This window comes from Netta rufina (assembly GCF_964035555.1).
Source record: "Netta rufina genome assembly, chromosome: 19".
NCBI classification, from domain to species: Eukaryota; Metazoa; Chordata; class Aves; order Anseriformes; family Anatidae; genus Netta; species Netta rufina.
The window spans coordinates 10,654,778-10,673,048 of NC_140143.1; the positions used below are offsets into that span (position 1 = coordinate 10,654,778).

At 56.9% G+C, this 18,271-nt stretch overlaps 1 protein-coding gene across 1 annotated transcript in view; it reads right to left on the reverse strand.

Annotated features, from left to right (window-relative positions):
• The window catches only part of NTN1 (netrin 1), a gene marked incomplete at its 5' end in the record, with an annotated part of 81,810 nt that overhangs the window by 3,269 nt on the left and 60,270 nt on the right, over nucleotides 1-18,271 (reverse strand). Inside the window, 2 exons of the mRNA XM_084298374.1 lie at nucleotides 3,667-3,741; nucleotides 16,892-16,945. Coding sequence (XP_084154500.1) covers nucleotides 3,667-3,741; nucleotides 16,892-16,945 — 129 coding nt within the window. The remainder of the gene's footprint in view (nucleotides 1-3,666; nucleotides 3,742-16,891; nucleotides 16,946-18,271) is intronic.

Here is an 18,271-nt window from a genome sequence, read left to right on the forward strand (position 1 = left end):
TCCGAGGATAGCCACATAAAGGCTGAAAGAAAAGCAGCACCCCCAGAGCGTTTGGAGACCATGAGTCAAGGGACCAAAATTATGAGATTGCAGAATAAAAGTGAAGCTGAAAAAAAATCTCTTTTTCCTTTTTTTTTTTTTTTCCCTTTATTTATTTTTAGGGTTTATCTTAAACTTCCTTCTTTCCTGCTTGGCCCTGCCAAGGCAAACCTGGGACTGGGCTATGTGGACAAACCCAAAGCATCCTACTTGTAGGCACAGGGCACCCTACACACAGGCAGAGCATCCTACACGGATCCCCCAGAGCATCCTGCACACAGCCCCAGGAGCTGGAGCCTTGCAGAGCCGCCAGTGACCGCGAGTGCTGCTGAGCCAGGGCAGTGCCTGAGGGAGCACAGGGATGGCAGTTTGGGGATGGAAAGCACTGGGTCCTCCCCCACTGGAGCAAAGTGCTATTTTTTTATTATTTTTTAATTTATTTGGCATGCGGCACTGCTCTTTGCCTGCTCTGGTTGCCAATTTCCTACCGGTTTAATATCGGAGATTTATGACCCTTAATCCCGGCCAGGCGCGTTCCCCTTCCACAGGGCCACATCCGAGCCCAGGGATGCAGTTTTGGGGCGGGATGTCCCAGCCCTTCGCGGCCACACCAGGGTCAGGGGGTCCATCCCTTACCATGCTGCAAGCCGTGGGGTTTTTACGTGCACTCGGGTTTCCCCCCGCGTTTCATTTCGGAGCTGCCTTTTGAAAACACATTCTGCTTTTTTCCACCGGCCCCTGCCAAGCTGCCTCTCGACAAAGGGGGTGACTAAGTGGAGTCTCCGTGAAAGGAAGGATTTTTTTCCAAGAAAGGGCGAAGTGAGCAGATGAGCTCACCTTTCAGCCCAGGATGTGCGCCCACCACCCCCAGGCAGGGAGCTGCTGCCCAGCAAAACTCCCCAGCATCGATGGTGCAGGATCTGGCCCTGCAGAAGTAAAGGGATCTGGGGATGGGAGTGGGGGGATATTGGGATTAAAAAGGGCAGGGTTTGCTTACTGCAGCCTCCCACCTGGCTGGGATTAACCACAGAGCCTGGAGAAGGGGGAAAGCCCCCAGATGGGGCTGGAAGCAGAGGCACTGAGCGAGCGAGGGATGCTCCCGACAGACACCTGGCAGCGGAGGGACTGCAGGCAGCAGCATCAATCACCCTTTCTAATAAAAATAACCCCCTTTCCAGAGCAGAAATAAGAGTGCTTTGGGGTCACGGGGGACATCTCCATCCTCCTGCAGCAAAGCTGTGCTGCAGAGGGGCACGGCCACGGTGCACAGCAATGCTCCCCGCTCCCCCAGCTCTCTGCTGGGCTGATTTTTACTGCCCAGAGCAGCAGCACCTGTCCCCAGCTCCTTGGGAGCCGAGCAACCCCTGCGCTCTGCCAGGCAGCCCAAATAAACCCAGACAGGGATTTTCTGTTTCTGCCGTTGTCTGAACACCCCCCCCCCCCCGAAATCTCCCAGCCTGCCCTCTCCATGCACTGTTTCACTCCAAATATTTGCACCGAATTGATCTTGCGGGAAAGAGCCCAATTTAAAAAAAGAAAAAGAAAAAAGCAACAATACCAAAAACAAACAGATAAGAAAAATAAATAAGGGAAAATATCCCCTTTGAATCCCTGAATGAACGAGGGAGCTAAAAAGCCCCATTGAGGAGTGCGGGGCGGATGATAGCTTCCCGATTGAGCCTGCGGGAGAAGTAACTCTGTTCAAGCTAATTAGGGCCTTTTAGGACATTCAGTGTGGCGATGCTGGCGTAACGGTGAGGAAAAGAGCCTCCTAATTGGCTTCCTGCTGGGGTGTCAGTCAGAAAGTCTTTATTATCCCCCCTTGTGCACCTTTTCAACCCTTTCTTCCCTCCTGGCTCTGCTGAAGGCACAGACTACAGGCACAGCACAGGGGTTGTGCTGCAGCATCACTTATCCTGCAGCATCACACATCCCATGGCATCGCTTATCCCATAGCATCAATCATCCCACAGCGCTGCGTACCCTGAAGCACTGCTTATCCCATAGCATCACTTATCCTGCAGCATCGATTGTCCCATAGCATCGCTTATCCCACAGCATCGCTTAGCCCATAGCATCTCTTATCCCATAGCATAGCTTATCCCATGGCATCATTTATCCTGCAGCATCGCTTATCCCATAGCCTCAGTCATCCCATAGCGATGCCTAACCTGCAGCATTGCTTATCCCATACCATTGTTTATCCCATGGCATCATCTACCCTGCAGGATTATTTAACCCATGGCATCTCCTACCCTGCAACATCACACATCCCCTCCCTGGCCAGGCTGCTTTGCTCTTTGATCTGGAAAAAGTGAACCTGCTGTGGCCATCTTCTGTTTGGGACCATCCTGGTGTCCCCACCTTGCACCCACTCCCCCAGGCAGGCAGCTTTGGCCACTTTTCCTTCTGAAGCAGCACTGTTGCTTGATAACACACACCAGAAAGCCTCTTTCCAGCACTCTTCTTCCTGTGCACTGCTCTGTGGGTTTTCTCATATCCCGTATAGGCTCCTGAGATGCCTTCCTCTCACCAGGTCTCATGAGGCTGCTAAAGCCCAGAGCCCACCTTACAGCCACAAACAAAACCAAGCACAACCTTACACCCAAGCATGGGAGAGCCAACACAGCTCGGGTGGGAATTGTGGCTCCAGTTCTCTGCCTTTACCTCTTTTCCTCATCCAAACACCCGTGGCCGATCTGAATCAGCCCAACAAAGACAGACTCACTCCCTGCAAATGTCCTCCAGCCACATGGCTGCAAATGCACCAGTGTGAGCTCAACTCCTGCAGGACACTGGAGAAGCAGGGTGAGGAAATAAAATAGTGCCAGTGCCATGTGTGGGAAACGTGGTTGTGCCTATCATCCAGCGGAGAATCCACCTGTGGGCAACCCAATGCCTGTAACAGGGTGGTGTTGAGCATCGCTTCTGGCATGGAATTCAGATATTTGCCTCCAAGCTCAGTGCCTTGCCCCAGTTCTTGAGGAGCCCCCAGCGCATACCTGCGGGCAGGGGCTTGCGTGGAGGAAGGCGCATGGAGGCTGATGAATGGGAATTTGTTCTGCTGGCACCACCACGCCCCCGGCATGCTGAGCTGCTGCCGTGAGTGTGCCCAGGGAGGGAAGAGGAACCTGCACTGCAGGCCTCTGTGATGCTGATGGGATGGGGCTTTTTGCATTGCAGGTTGGGGGAAATAATATATATAGGGATCGATGCACACCCACACTTATATACATGTGTATATACATATATAACATATATTCCTCTGCTCCAATTTTTGCAGGTGAGCCCTGTTCCCAGTGCTGGGGATGCAGTGAGAGGTCACCTGCCCAGGGCCTCCCTGACCATCTCCTCCATGGAGCCACCGGTGAGCACTTGGGCCCGACCCTGCTGGGAATGAGCTGGGAGAACAGGGCTGGGCATTGCCGTAGCCCTGCAGACACCTGGGCACAAAGACACCCGGCCCGGGGCTTGGGGTTGTCCCAACACCTGTGTGGGGCCGAGGGTTTTACAGGCAGGACACCGCTCCGCCAAGCGCTCCCAGCCAGACCAGAGGCAAACCCCAAAGTGCTGCAGCCCGGGAAGGGGCCGGGATGGATGTGCAAGGGCTTGGCGAGGGCAACTCACCGTAGTCTTTCTTGCAATACTTCTTCATGTTGATCTTCAGCTTCCCCTTGGAGGCTTTGCAGTATGAGTCACAGTCTGCAGGGGAGAGAGGGGGAGGGCAAGAAAACATTAACAAAACAAATTAGCCTTAAAATGAAGAAAAGGCTGGGGGGGGGGGGGGTTGGGGGGGGAGGGCGGCTCAAAGCCGCAGCCTGCGGTGAATGCGCAGCGTGCCTGTGATATCCATCTGCCAGGCCCCCGTTGGGTCGTCTAACGGGGCTTTGAGAAAACCCTTCCTTTCTAAAGAAAGCTGCTCACAAAGGCAGCGTCTTCTGCGCCTCCCCCAGCCTGGCTTCCCCGGCCTTCTCTGTCTTCCTGGGAGACCCTGGGGCCTCCCTTATTGTGCCACCCAGGGCTTTTGAGAGCCACACAAATTCCCCCTGTTCTCCAGCTCCGTGCTGGAGCCTGCCCGGAGCCCACAGAGGCCCCATTGTCACCCCTAACCCGGGCCGGTGTCAGCCTTTGGCATTCATTGCCGAGAGATTCGGGCTGGGGTCACCCTCCGACAATGCAGGTCAGAGAGGAAATTAGCAGCCCATGAAGCATTAGCAAAGCCTTTTGGTGTCCACTCTAGTGAAGTGTGCAAATAAAATGCCCCAGTAGGAACGCTCTGCTCCCAATGGGCCCCACCGCTGTGACACGATGGCTGCGCGCGGGCGGCCCCGCGGGAGCTGGCACCGCGGCCTGGAGCCGGGCCACACGGCCACAGGGGCACCGGGACCCCCGGGACACCGCTTGGCATGGGGTGAGGTTGGGCAGCATCATGGTGGTGATCACCCAGTGGCACCGTGGCCTGGCGATGGCGTGGTGACATGGGATGTGACATGACGGAGTAGGCCCCAGCATCATGGCTGGCCAGTGGACATGCTGTCTGTGCACAGCCCGTGGCTCCTGGCCACCCATGGGTGCTACAGGCAGGTCCTCAGCACTAGGGCAAAGCCTGTGGTCAGGAGAAAACGGGACACATTGGCCCCAGTGAGACAGCGATGGTGCTCGGGTTCCTCCACCTCTCCTGACTGCCTGTGGCTTCCCCACTGCTGCTGCATGTGGCATGGGACCTGCTGAGCTGCCACCAAGCAGCCCCAAGGCTCAGTGAGCAGGACAGGTGCTGTCAGTGGGGCAGGGCTGGCACCCCATGGGCAGTGGGTGCTGGACAGCCCCGCTGTGCCACACACCACGTCAGCTGCACCAGAAAAAGGCATATAGAAAGCCCCGAGCTCCCCAAGGCTGTCCTCCAGCAGGCTGCGATCCACAGCCCTAGGGAGGAGCCGTGCAGTGTCTCCCCGTGTCCCCCACCGCACAGCTGTGTCACACCAGGCTGCACGCACCCAGGCCCAGCACTCAGGGCCCCATTCCTCCTGTCCCACAGGAGCACGAGCAAGAGGCAGGTCCAAGAACTGACATGAAGTGGGCTGGGAGGAGAAACTGAGGCATGGAGACAGAGGTGGCAGCATGGCTGTAGCACTTCTCGGTGATACATCTGGATATTGGCTATTGCATAAAATATGGAATGGGTATTTCATCAGCACTGAGCTGAGGGGTTGTGGATTTGCTAACAAGGCCCTGGCCATGCCTGTCTGTCAGGGTGCTGCTGCAGGCCACGGCTGCCTGGTGTCACTGAGCCCAGGGAACAGAACTGTTCCTGACCCAGCTCACTGGCAAGCTGCCCCCAGCCATAAACATAGAAAGAAAAGACAATAAAGGAAATAAATGTGAGTGCCACGGCCTAGCAACCCGTGAGCCTTTCCCTTGCATGCTGAGCGGGGACAGATAGGTGACCAGCCACAGGGCGGCTTCGCAGGGCAGCCAGCGCCGTCGCAGCATCGTGGCTGTGCTAATCACAAGGACGAGAGCCTGATTGTCCTCTGGCACAGAAATGGTGCAGCTCTATAAACATTCATCCCTCCTGCTGCATCGCTGAAGGGGATGGCGCAGCACAGCTCTGCAGAGAGAGGGACCAGAACAGGGACAGCAACCGGGAGCTGAACAACCCCAAACCTCTTCAGCAGCCTCTTCGTGTGGAAGCATCCCCAGCCGCACCTGAGCTCCCCCATTCGTCTGCTCCCACCACAATATTCCCACTCTGTCCAAGGATGCAGACCCACACAACACCTTCCCAAAACAGGTGAAGCCACCCAGTGCCAGCAGAGCCCTGAACGTGCTCTTGCTGGCACCAGCCCTGCTCTGCCTTTCTCCTTCCCCTTCACTCAACCCCACAGGCTGCTTTAAATTGAGCTTGCTGTGGCCAGAGCCATCTGGTGTAGATCAGTGTGACTCCCCTAGGGTGAGTGATCTGCCCCGCTTCATTGGCTCCCTGTGGGGGCTGCTCCTGGGCCATGTGCAGCTCCCCAGGGCCTCTCTGAGACCAAACTGAACATCTACACGAAGCCTCCAGTTTGTGTCCCCAGCAGTGCTGCAGGTGGGGGTGATACTGCATGCTCACTGCTTGCTCAAGGTAAGTGCATGGAGGGGGTGCCGCAGGTCATCACGTCCTAGCCCCTGGCCAAGACGTGCTGCTGCCATCAGGGGACATCCTGGCAGCTGGGGACCTGCCGGCGGAGCAGCCTGTCCCCTGATGGAAGGGGGCAGCAGAGGCGGGGGCAGCGGGGGCTGGGGAGGAGAGGCGTGATGTGCCTGTGGCAGGAGGGCTGCACATGCTCCTGTGGCAACCCATGCACCTGTACGTGGGATGCACTTGTTACACGAGACTCCTGCAGGACTTGTCTCTGAATCCTTCCCCGCTTCAAGCCTACAGAGTCCCAGGGCTTTTGTGGGACCCCGACGCCTCTCCAAGTCCCTCCTAACCTGTGTCTGGGGGACTGGGACAGCCCCAGCACAGCGGTGCAGGAGCACTGGCGCACTGTGATCCAGGCACCATTCTGCTCCCAGTTCTCTCCTTCCTGCATGGCAAAAGTACTTCCATGCGAAACCCTGTTTTAGCACTGCAAACCCAAAGCACAGCCAGATATAAACACTTTGGCTGTGACTTTGGGAACCAAAGCACTTCTCTTCTACACTTAATCCTTTATTATATATCTATTATTTCAAAAAATGAAGATTGTATCACGTGGCTTTCCTATTCCAGCTCCAAATCTTTGCAATCAGAACCAGAGAGACACAGAAGCTTAGCAGAGGACACGGCCCTCCCACGCCCTGTGGTGCTTCTCCCACCAAGTGATGCTTCTCCTGCACCGCCGAGCGGTGCTGCCGCTCCCGAAGCACTGCAAACCACAGGGGCCGCATCCTGCACCGCCCCGCCGGGTCCCCAGGGCTGGGAACAACCAGGCACCTCCTGGCGAGGAAGCCCAAACTTTCTGAGTTTCACAGATAAATAACAAGCAGGGAAAGCGGCCGCAGGCTGCTCGCGAGGGCCGGGAGCAGGTGGCGGGCGGCTGTTTCGTGTCCGTGGCAGCTTAGTAAAATGTGTCAGCAGAGCGTTCAGCAGCTTTGCAGCTCAGCCCATCCCCTTGATATAACTAATTCTCTGGCTGAGCAAAGAGTTTTCACAGCTAAACACCTTCGTTTTGCTTAATTCTTCTTCTTCTTTTTTTTTTTTTAAAGTTGCATTTATTTTATTTTCTTAAATTTTCTTCGTTTTGAGGGGGTTGCTTTAGCAGTGCATGGCTGGGGCTGTCTGCACAAGACCGAAAGCTGTGGAAGAGCCCAGCACTGGGGTCCTGCTTGCCCCCTGCTATCGCACACCCCCTGACCGGGTCCGGGCCCGCTGGCTGCCCCTGGGGCCGGGTGGGATGAAGGCGCCAGAGCTCGGCACTGCCTGCCCCGGGAGCAGACACACGGGGTTGCAACTTGCTGCGCTTGCAGTTCCCAACCGATCGCTAAGCCTCTGCGAAAGCCACATGTCGGGAACGGAAATGAAAGGCCCCTTGGTTCTGACATGATAGAGCGATTAAAGCCACATTTCTTGGCCCGGGTACCTAACTCGAAACGCAGATATAAGGCTTCGATCCCCCGGGGGATTTGGATTTCTAATCCCAATTTATACAGCTAAATTCCGATTTATTTCCCCCAGGTAAGGCCCTAAATACCTTTGCGGGCTGACGTCCAGCGTGGAGGTGTCGTGGCTCAGGAGGGAATCCCCAGCCTTGACAGCCTGGCTGTGACACTTCCGTGGCTTAGGAGGGAAACTTGTCCCCCTTCTGCACACTCCCGAGGGGCAGCGGATCTTGCTGGGGCTCTGGGGTGGGTTCACGGTGTCCCCGTGTCCTCTCTGCACCAGGTGGGATGGGAGAGTGTGCTGTGGCCTAGCTTCAAAATGATGGTGCGGGTCCAAATGTCAAATCCCAAATTGTGGGACAGAGCAGGGCTGGGAAATTTGGAGACTAGCAGAAATTGGCCAAAAATCTTCTGCTGGGTAATGCTAGGGCACTGCAGCACCCCTGCGAGGACCAGTGCCTGAGCTGCCCCTTGCACTGGGGCTGCTGGGGGCAGTGACCGTGGGGAATGTGGCCACATCCTGGTCCTTGCTTCCTCCAGGCCAACCTGTGCTTGGAAAGGCCAGCTCCAGTGCGGGGTGGTTAAAATTCCCCTCCACAGATGCCCCAGACCTGCAGCTCAGCACTAGCACTGCCGTCTCCTCCTCTTTTCGACCAGCCCCTGGGGCTGGGGGGGCTCTGCCCACACCTGTGGGATGCGGCTGTCATCTCTGCACTAAAATCCACACCCAGGGATGGACGTAAAACCCTCCCTGCCCAGGGGATGGAGGAGGATGGCTCGCTGCTGTGGCTCTGTGGGCTCTGGCAGCTGAAGATGCACCCCGAGGGGTTGGGGAACCCCAACACTCGGATGCGGTCCATGCCCAGCGTCAATGATGGCCTCAAGCAAAGCCTTGCTACGGCTGCTGTCTGCGTCAAGAGGTTTCCTGAGCCCATCCAGCACCCACAAAACTCTTCAGGTGCTCTGTCCTGTGCTCCCATGGGATGCCTGGCCCTGCAGGGCTTTGCACTGCCATCATCAAGGGCTCCCCCCAGCCTCTCGGCCTGCAGAAATAAACTTGCAGGCAGCAGCTTCAGCTGGAGGATGAGCTTGCTGAGAGGCAGTGTGTGAGGGGGGAGCCAGCCTCTGGGCAGGGGTGGAGGCATCCTCCCTGTTTCTTGGCTGGATAAGTGCTCAGGCGGGTGCTTGGTGTGCCCGAAGGGAGGTAAACATTTCTAGGAGCCATCCCACAGCATCCCCAAGGCTGGTGGAAGCTGAGCTGTAGGAACTCGGGAGCTCCCAGGTGATGAAGTGCAATCCAAGACCAGCCAGCAGCAGGACAGGAGATGGTGATGCTGTGCTGGGGCTGGTGCTGAGTGTTTTCAGTGCCTTTGGCTCCTGGAGTCCTGGACATTTCCCTGGATGACCATGAAATCCTGGTTCGCTTCCTCCAGCTTTGAAGCTGCCCATTGCTTCCACCCCAAATAATTATTTTAACATCTCCTCCATCAGTCTCGGTGAGCGGCTGTTAGAGTCGTTGCGGAGAGTGCCAGTTCTGCCGGCCAAACATGCTGGCTCCGGACCAGCTTTGAGCTCCTGGCCTTTGACCACGCGTCCCGAGGGAGGGGAGGCTCTGGAGCAGCCCTCTCCTGGCAGAGGAGCACCCAGGGCATCTTCCCTGTGCAACGGGTGGCAGGGGGTTCCCTGAGTGGATCCCACGGTCTGTAACTGGGATGGATGCTGTAATTTAATTTGGGCCAGACTGCACTTGGAGTCTTTGTCTCAGAGCTGCCTTCTCTAAAGTAAAAGCAAACTTCAGGCAGAGAATCCCTCCTGGGTGCTTTAGCAGTGGGATCGCCTCTCCTGGTTTGGCCATGGACTGAAGCAGAGGACTCCTGTCACCGAGGTGGCTCTTTGTCCCCCACCTGGCAATGACCCTGCCAAGGATGCCCGTTGTGATAGCAGCCCACGAGCTGGTGCTCTTCATTTTTGAGCCCTAGCAGCTCCCAGCAGTTTGCAAACCTTGGATGAGCCAGGACTGGGCAGCTCACATCGCACAGGTTGTGTGGCCTGGGGAGCAGTCCCCAGACCCCAATACCCTCAGCCTGTGCGCAGGGACCCCAAGGGCCTGCACCTGCCCCGAGGGACCTGCACGAAGCACGCCTCAGGCACGGGGCTGCGTTTAACCCCACAGCTCTGCTGGCAGCGACTGCAGCACCTGCAGGCAGCAGGGGCTGGAGGGCACTGTGGGGGTGGCAGGGAGGTTGGGGGGGTGTCTGTGACCAGTCTGCTCCGTGGGCAAGGGCAGAGGCACCTGCGTGGCACAGCAGCACCTCCTGGTCCCCAAACTGGTCTCAGGGGCCCTTTGCACCATCACACGTGTGCGGGGTGCTGGGGCCTTCCCTGCCCCACAATGAGCACAGCACCACAGCAGGGAGCTGCACCAGCCCCATACAGGCAGGAAAAATGTGCTGAGCTGTCCAGGATAGCCACAGTTTTCTTTCCCTGCACCCTGTCGAAACCTCTGGGAACAGATGTGCAAAGGCTACACTACAGCAGAGCCCCAGGACTGCTTGGGACCGACTGGTCAGAGTGACCCAAACCCTGCCCCACATCCCTGCCTGCCCAGTGCTGCACACTCCAGCCGGGGCCACCACCCTGGCTGTGAAGGCCCCATCCCCACAAAGCAGCCTCTTTTTACGAGCCAGGCTGCTTGAGAGCCGGGCTGGGGATGTGCTGCACCGTGCCCCTGCAGCAGCAGGGCAGCCCCGCACAGGGGCAGCGGGATGTGCGGCCCACAGGCGCTCCCGGCAAGGATAACTGCCCAGCCTCTCCCCTGGAACAAGAAGGTGCAAATGAGCCCACAGAAGCCTCCTTTCTTCTGGCTGAACAAGATTGATTGGAAAACAAATTGGCGCAAATAAAGCATGTAATTAGATTAAAGCCTCTCGCCTGGAGCAGCCAGGAGGGAAAGCGGGGACCGGGCGCTTTGCAGCACCCACAGCCCTGTTCCCAGCTCCACCACGGGTCCAGCGCCCGTGGGTCCACGCGTGGTCCTGCCTCAGGACCCCCTCCACGGGCTGGGGATGGTTTGCTCCCTGCTGCTTCAGCTGCCTGCTGCCCATTTTGGGGTGGGAAGGAACAGTCCTGAGCCCATTTGGGGCATTTTGAGGTGGCTCACCTGCCCCTACTTCCTCCTCTCCTGCAAGCAGCCGCAGCCAGGGCTGGCGGCACCCCGGAGCAAACCAACGCCAGCCCCAAGCCGTGCAGGGGATGCTCTGTCCCAGCTGCAGAGCTGTCCCCTGCCTCCGCCACTGACAAGCTCCAGGGTCACCACCCACAGACACAGCCCCGCTGAGAGCTGCAGCTGAGATGATTGAAGGCATTAATAGGAAACCGTCTGTCCTCGGCAGCATCAGCCACCCTATAAATCCCCAGCCTGATGTCAGCTCCCTGGCTGGGCGGGTGCTGTGTGGGGCAGGGTGTCACCATGTCACCAGAGCTGGGACAGAGGAGGCTTTGCTCTGGGGGACACATGGCAATGAGGAGCCAGAGCTGGGGGCACTTTGCTTCACCAAGGGGGAGCTTCTGGAAATGTCTCAGGAAGGGGAGAGACACAGTTCATTTCACTTCAGAAATATTATTGATTTAGATGGGTTTCATGCTGAGCTTGCAAGTCCCTGCTCCGAAGCTCATGGTGTGGCCAAAATGCCTAGCCCTTGTGGGCACCCAGCTCCTGCCCTGGGTCAGGAGGACGGTCCCTGAGGTGGCAGGGTCCCAGAGGTGGGGACGTCGGGGTGCAGGGATGTGGGGAAGGAGAGATGTGGGGATAGAGGGATGCCAGGGTGCAGGAATGTTGGGATGCAGGGATGGGGGGATGCAGAAATGTTGGGGTGCAGGGATACAGGGATGCAGGGTTATGGGGATGCAGGGATGCAGGAAGCGCTGCGGTGGAGCTGGAGGAGCACCATGCAGTTGTGCACGAAGCTTCTCTGCATTACAGCAGTTGCTTTTCTTTTCAGACTTTCAGAAATATTTTGAAGTGACCAGAAGTTTCTTCCCTGGAAGCCCCTCACCCCTCATTGTGCTCATGGCCATTCACTGCGGATCTCCATGAGAAACTCTTTTCAGCAGGGCACTGGATGCTGCAGCCGATCCAGCAGTCAGTCAATCACACAGTCAATCCATCACCTTGCTTACAGCCCGAGACAAGCAAGAGAATACCCACACAGGGCTGAATTAATTACTCATTCGGACTGCTACAAAGCTGGAGCCCCCCAGACTGAGGCCAGATTTACAGCAGGGCAACCAAAATGAGCATTTTGTCTCCTGAGCCCCGTGCCCTGCTCCGGCCGGTCCCTTGCTCTGCTGATCTCCTCCAGATGTGCGAGCCCATCAATCTTCAGCCAGACCCTTTCACACTACATTTGCAAGGCGCTGCGTTAGGGTGGTTTTGTTTTCCTTCTGTTTGCCTCCGATAAAGGAGACCTGCCAAGGGCCAGCCCCTGGCAGGAGCCTGCGCTCCTGCTCCCCTGCCCAGAGCCCCCCTCCTGGCTCCATGCAGGGGCCGTGGCAGCCTGGCTGCCCTGACGGGGTGGCACCTGCTGGGTCAAGCACCCAACAGGTCCCCAAGGGCTGGGGAGGTGACGTGGAGGGGACATGACCACGTGCTGGGGCTTGTGGTGGACACTGGGACCTGCAGAGAGCAAGGAGCTGGCTGACTGCTCCTATGGCACCCGCTGTGTTTGCTCCTGAGGGTCCAGCACCAGGAGAGCTTTACCAGCTTCTCATGGGGCTGGGGCTAATCTGGCCATGGGGACAAGTGTTGGGGAAGGGGCCAGGAGCAGCGCCTTGGCCCCGTGCCCTGTCCCACCCAGGGGCTTTGCATGATGCCCGTGGTGTGGCTGCATGCTGGCCAGTCCCAAGCACCCCTCGCAGATGTAGAGGCAGCTGGCAGCTCACGGGGCCTCGACTCCTTCTTTCCAGCTGCTGCAGCTCATCAGAAGGAGCTGTGGTACAATTAATCCTTTCCTAATATCACTTTTCCCCTGAAGCTGTTGCCGCAGGGAAGATGGCAGTGTTTATGTGACCACGAGCAGGGGTCAATGGTCCACAGCCTCCACTTGGGATGGAGGTGTTGGACCAAAAAGACCACATTCCCACCAGGATGGATGGGTACAAACTGATTGGGAGGCTGGAAACGAGGTGGGTACCAGCAGCCTGAGCCCTGAAAGTCAAATTCACAGCAAATGGCATGTGTCATCCCCAGGCAGCACCTGGTGGAGATTTGCTGCGGTGATGAGAGTGCTGGGGACAGCAAGACTGGATAAAAGTTGGGGATTTCACCCCAAAGTCCAAATGTGTAAGCAGGGAAAAGCCATGGGAAGGGGTTGGATGCACCCAGGATGCTCCCGAAGTTGGGATGCGGGGTGGCTGTTGGCGGGTCCTGGCAATGCAAGGCACACAGCAAATTCCCCTGGGGAACAAATGCTTTCAAGTCAATGTTTTCTACTATTTCCTATAAAGTTTCTATTTTCCCGGCCCGAAGCCATAACCTTTGCATGTGTTTTTTCCAAGAGAGCCAGAGAAGCAGGAACAGCCTTGAAAGGCTCGGACAGCCGGTGGGATTTGTTGGTGGGTTTTTCTTTCTTTTTGTTGTTGTTCTTGTTGTTGTTCAGACTATTTCGGGTTCCAGAGCTGGCACCCGGCTGCCCACCTCCCTTCTGCACGAGCATCCTGCCCCGGCCCCACCGGCCAGGAACACGAGCACCCGGACACCACCTGGAGCCCCAACCCCTTTTGGAAAGCCCAGCTCTGGTTTTGAAACTGCGGAGGCCGATTTCCAGGGGAAAGCTGTGCAGAGCTGCATCGATCCAATCACCTGGTTTTATTTAAACTCCCTCGCTGAAATCATCCACCTAAGGTAATCATTTCCAAGCCAATCTGGATTAGATTCAGATAAGACAGCGACTGACTGGCAGGTTTGTAAACCTTCCCCCCCCCCCCCCCCCTGTTATTTTTTCACCCTTTCTGCTTCTCGGAGTGGGACCGGCAGTGGAGGGCAGGGAGGAAGGTCTTCCCGCAGCAGCCCCTCCTCATCCTCTGAGCCCCAGCACAGCAGAGCATGGCTGCGTCTCATCTAAACAAGGCCCTTTTGGACAGTTTCCCCAAATTGATTGGGACCCCTCGGGGCTAAGCAGAACCAGGCAGGACCCCCCAAAAGTCAATGCTTCCACCCCCTGTGCCCCAGCCAGCTTTCATCTGTGCTCTTTTAAGACTCCCCCTGTGTTGCCTCAGATCAGTGGGGTGCTGCCCCAGCCCCCAGCGGGGAGGATGCTTTCCATCACACTCAGCTACCAGCAAGGGAAACAAAGGGGCTGCACCCAGAGCCTCCCTCTGCATCCTCCCTGCATGTCCACCCTTTGCTCACACACCACAGGTTAGCTGAGGAACCACCAGGGATTTCAGCAGGATACTGGGAGCTGGGTGATGCCAAAAGTGTCCATGTTCAGCCTGAAACTGGTCATGTACTGCCTTGTCCTGCTCGAGGGCACTGAGAATGCAGGCTCCGTGTGTTCTCCCTGCTCATGGTCACAGCTGGGGAAGGTGAGAAAGGACACAGGACAGGCAGGGAAAAGACCAAGGACCCCCTCTGAAAGCCCCTGGGTAGGACCATGCCCTGATGAACGAGCTCCCGCAAGGAGCAAACAGAAGCTGGAGATCTCTGCAGCCAGCCCGAGCTCAGGGACACTGCACGTGTGTCCCCTCGTGCCACTGGTCCTGAGGCTGCAGGGACCTGAGGGAGCATTGCCACCGCGATGATGGGGCTGGCTCTGCTCCTGGCAGTGGTGATGGAGCCACAGCGTGGCTCTGTGCGCTAAGGGACTCGCCCCAGCAGCCGCTGTCCCTGCAGGAAGGGCTGTGAGAAGCCCTCGCTGCCTCTCCTGGGCTGCCCAATGCCTGAATTTGTCAGGGGAGCCTGCAGCAAAGCAGTGGCATTAGGGTCCAAGGGGGCTGCTCCATCACCCCTGCAGCAGGCTGGGAGCAGAGCAGGTTTGGGAGGCTGCAGGGGGATGAACAGGCGGCTCCCAGAGTGGAGAACAAAATCTCTGTGTTCCCAGACCAGGAGAAGGAACATTCAGTCGGCAATCCCTGCTAGGCAGTGAGAAATGTGGCATTTAGTCTGATGAGCTTTTGTTTTTAAGCATTGCTTGGATTTAATGCACTGCCCAGCATGACAACAAGGGCTGGGGACTGCCTGGCTCCTTTCTCAACACGTTTGGGTCAGAAATGGTGATGCCAGTTTCCATCCCCTAGGGTGGGGAGGTGAATCGGGCAGGAGAGGCTCAGCTGAACGTGATGACATGATGGAGCAGAGCTCGCTCTGGCAAAACCAAGCAAACCCTTCAGAGCCTGCTCTGCTCCCACCCTCCTGGTGCTGGGGGTGGGACCGGTTGGGGTCGGGTCTCTCCTGCAGCGCACGCAGCAGTGTGATGGGCACGTTCCTCTGGGGGTCCCTCTGATCCTCAAACCAGCACCTGATGTGCTGTGCCCGCCTGTAAATCCCTGCCTGTGAAATGGGTCTGGGGGAGGAGCTCACTGGAAGATGGTGAGATGTTCTGTGGTTTGTAATTAAGCTCCTGAGGAGCTGAGGAAGAAGATTTATGTTGGTAGAAGAGGGTAACTGAGGCTGGTGTTGGGAGATGGTGCTTTAAGGAACAGCAGACCCACTGCTGCTTGAATTTGGGTGAGGTGGGACAGCTCCTGTTGCTAATAGCCCAACACTTGGCTGCAATGGACTCGCCAAACCTCACATTGCACATTAACTCCTAATTAACAAGCAAAGCAGCAAAGGGACTCATCACCAGATCACGAACTCGAAGCATGCCCCCTAGGCAGAGTTCTGGTGCGCGCCCTCACGCTCTGCTCAGCACTGCAGGTCAGTGGAGATGCTTTAGGAAGCACACACAAAGCAAAAGGCACAAACTCAATGCCACAAGCTGTTTCTTGCTCATACCCGCCTAAGAGAAGATACTGGAATTGCTGCTGTTGTGTTTACAGCCCCAGAAGTTGGCTTCAAATCAGCAGTACAGAAAACCCCAGGGTTCCCCTTCCCTTGGCACTGGGGTCTGAAGACCTTGTCCCTTTGCTGCCTGGTTTCCTGTCCTGGGCATTGCTCCTGAGCACGCTGCCAGCACAGCTTGTGGGAAAAGCCCAGCCCCAGGGCTTGGAGTTCAACTCCAGGTGATGTCCATCACTTTTAGTGCAAAAGTTTTAATTTATGAAGCTTCCTGCACTGGTAAGGCAAAAGTAAACAATCTTCCCTCCCTGCATCCTTCCCCATTGTGGCACTGTCCAAATACCCCAGGAATCTGTGGGCTGTGGGACAGGAGGAGCTGCTGCACTCCTGCTGTCATCGCCTGCTCAGGCAGGTCCATTGAGGGGACCGGGGACAGGAAAGTCCCTCGGTGACACGAGGAGGCAGGTGTCTGTCCCTGCAGGGTGTGTATCAGGAGGGGCGGGTGCTGGGAACCAGTGCTGTGGTGCTGGTGGAGGTGGAGTGAATGAGATGAAGGCACTGTGCAGGGCGGCTGTGGGGCAAGGGCAGGGGAGGGGAGATGGGAAGATGTGCACTGGGAGGTGCCAAAGCATCCCCAGGGTGCCCCTGTAGTGCCCACAGCCCTGTCCCACCCCGAGAACCTGCAATGCTGCTGGTGAGGCACGGTGCCGCAGCACATCGGCCACACCTGCCCCTCAGGTTGCTTAGCGCAAGAAGCACACAGGTCTGGACAGGAAAAGGAAAGGCTCACATGCAAATGTAAGCAACACTTAGGTTTTCTGTTATCTTTTGGTTCTCCAGTCCTCCTCCCCAGGTAAAACTCAGCTGAGATTTCTTTTGCCCTCTTTAGTGCTCTTGTGCTTGTGCAGCCACTACGTACATCAGCTAGCGGTGCTCTCCAGTCCTTCCCTGGTTCCCATCAAGGGCCTGTGCCATGCAGTAACCCCCATTTGCTCCTCAGTGATTCTCCCCCCCGGGAACACCTTTCTGCAACTTCCCCAAGCTCACGCTTGCTCCCAGAAGCTCCCATCTCGGGGTGCTGCAGGTGTGTTTTCAGAACTCAGATATTCAGGGCACAAAAGGTATCTGCTTGTCCCAGTACAGGCACCAGAATTTATCCATCAATTTTACACATTTTCAAGACCTTTACCCTGGAGGCAGAGAGAAGAGGCTTTAGGAGAGGAGGCAACGTACCTGCAGGCTCCTCCGTGCTGCTGGCGGCGGTGGTGGGGGGAGCGGCGGGGATCTCTGCGCCCGGCGGGGAGGAGCAGGCGGGAGCGGAGAGGGGACAAAAGAAAGCAGCGTTAGTCCCGATCCCGAGGAGCTGAGCCCTGCCCAGCCCTGCCCAGCAGCGTGAGGTGCCCGCAGCCCTGTGAGAGGCCGCAGGTAAAGCGTTGCAGCCCCTCGCTGGGACGCTAGCCTCATCTCACACGTTCAGAGGAAATGCAAACGGATCTGGTGCCAGCGCGGTGCTCCCTGGTTTTGATTTGGGCTTTGTATGCATAGCTGAAACCACATAATGTTCTGGGTCTTCATGCCCAAGTCTGACTGTTGATGTTGCGGAGGCTGGGCTGCAGATGGAGCACATTATATGGTCCCAGCTTTGGCAAGACAAGCTCTTTTCCCCAGCGCGCATACGCGGCTCTCATTAGTGACATCTTTTGTGCATTTAGGGCACAGCAATTCCCGAGCATCCCTGGGAATCCTGCTGGGGGAACACCCTGCTGTCCCGATCCCTCGTCTGGGTCTGAGAGCGGAATTTAGGCAGGAGAGACGCGGAGTTTGGCCACTTGGGTCTGTCTGCATTGCAGCCCCATTAGCGTTAGACGGCTTTTGGAGCTGTTCACCCTCATGCAGCTCGGCGCAGGCACAAGCCCCTGTGAAACACGTGGCGTACACGTGGGTGGTGCACGAGCAGCCAGCAGGGCCGTGCCGAGTGGGGACGATGGATGCTCGCCTTGCGTGGGCTGCAGTGCAGACAGACCCTGCCTGGCGCCTTGCTCATTCCCATGGCATGATTTTTGTGTGGATAAAAGTTTATGGGACAGGGAAAATGCAGTCAGTGGTAAATCAGAGAGTAAGTGTGCTCTTGCAGACAGGGTGGCTGGAACCTCGCTTGGTGCAGAGAGCGGGGTGTGTGGGGACAGAGAGCTGGTGCCCTGCACTGTGCATGTATAAAACCTGTGCATGTATTTGGGAATAGCCCCCGAACAAGGGATAAGCTCACTGACATTTTTTCAGGGATGAAAATGTGCTGCTGTGTTTTTCTTTTTTTAATTATTATTGTTTTCTTTTTTAGCATAGGAGAATTGCGAGATGCTCATATCCTCATTCTAATTGCTTTGGCCTCGTACAAGCTGATCAAACACCCAACAACTGCACAACGATTTTACAGCCAGGCCAGAGCGTTGCTTGAAATGCATCTGGACCAAGCTTCGCAGCCCCTTGGGAGGATGCTCGGCAGTGTCACAGAAGCAAGCAGCTGTCACGGGGCCCGGAGGATGGCAGGGTGGCAGGGCAGGGGCAGCCGTGAGCTCGCTGTTTCGGCAGCTGGCGTGAACACAGCCCGGCTGC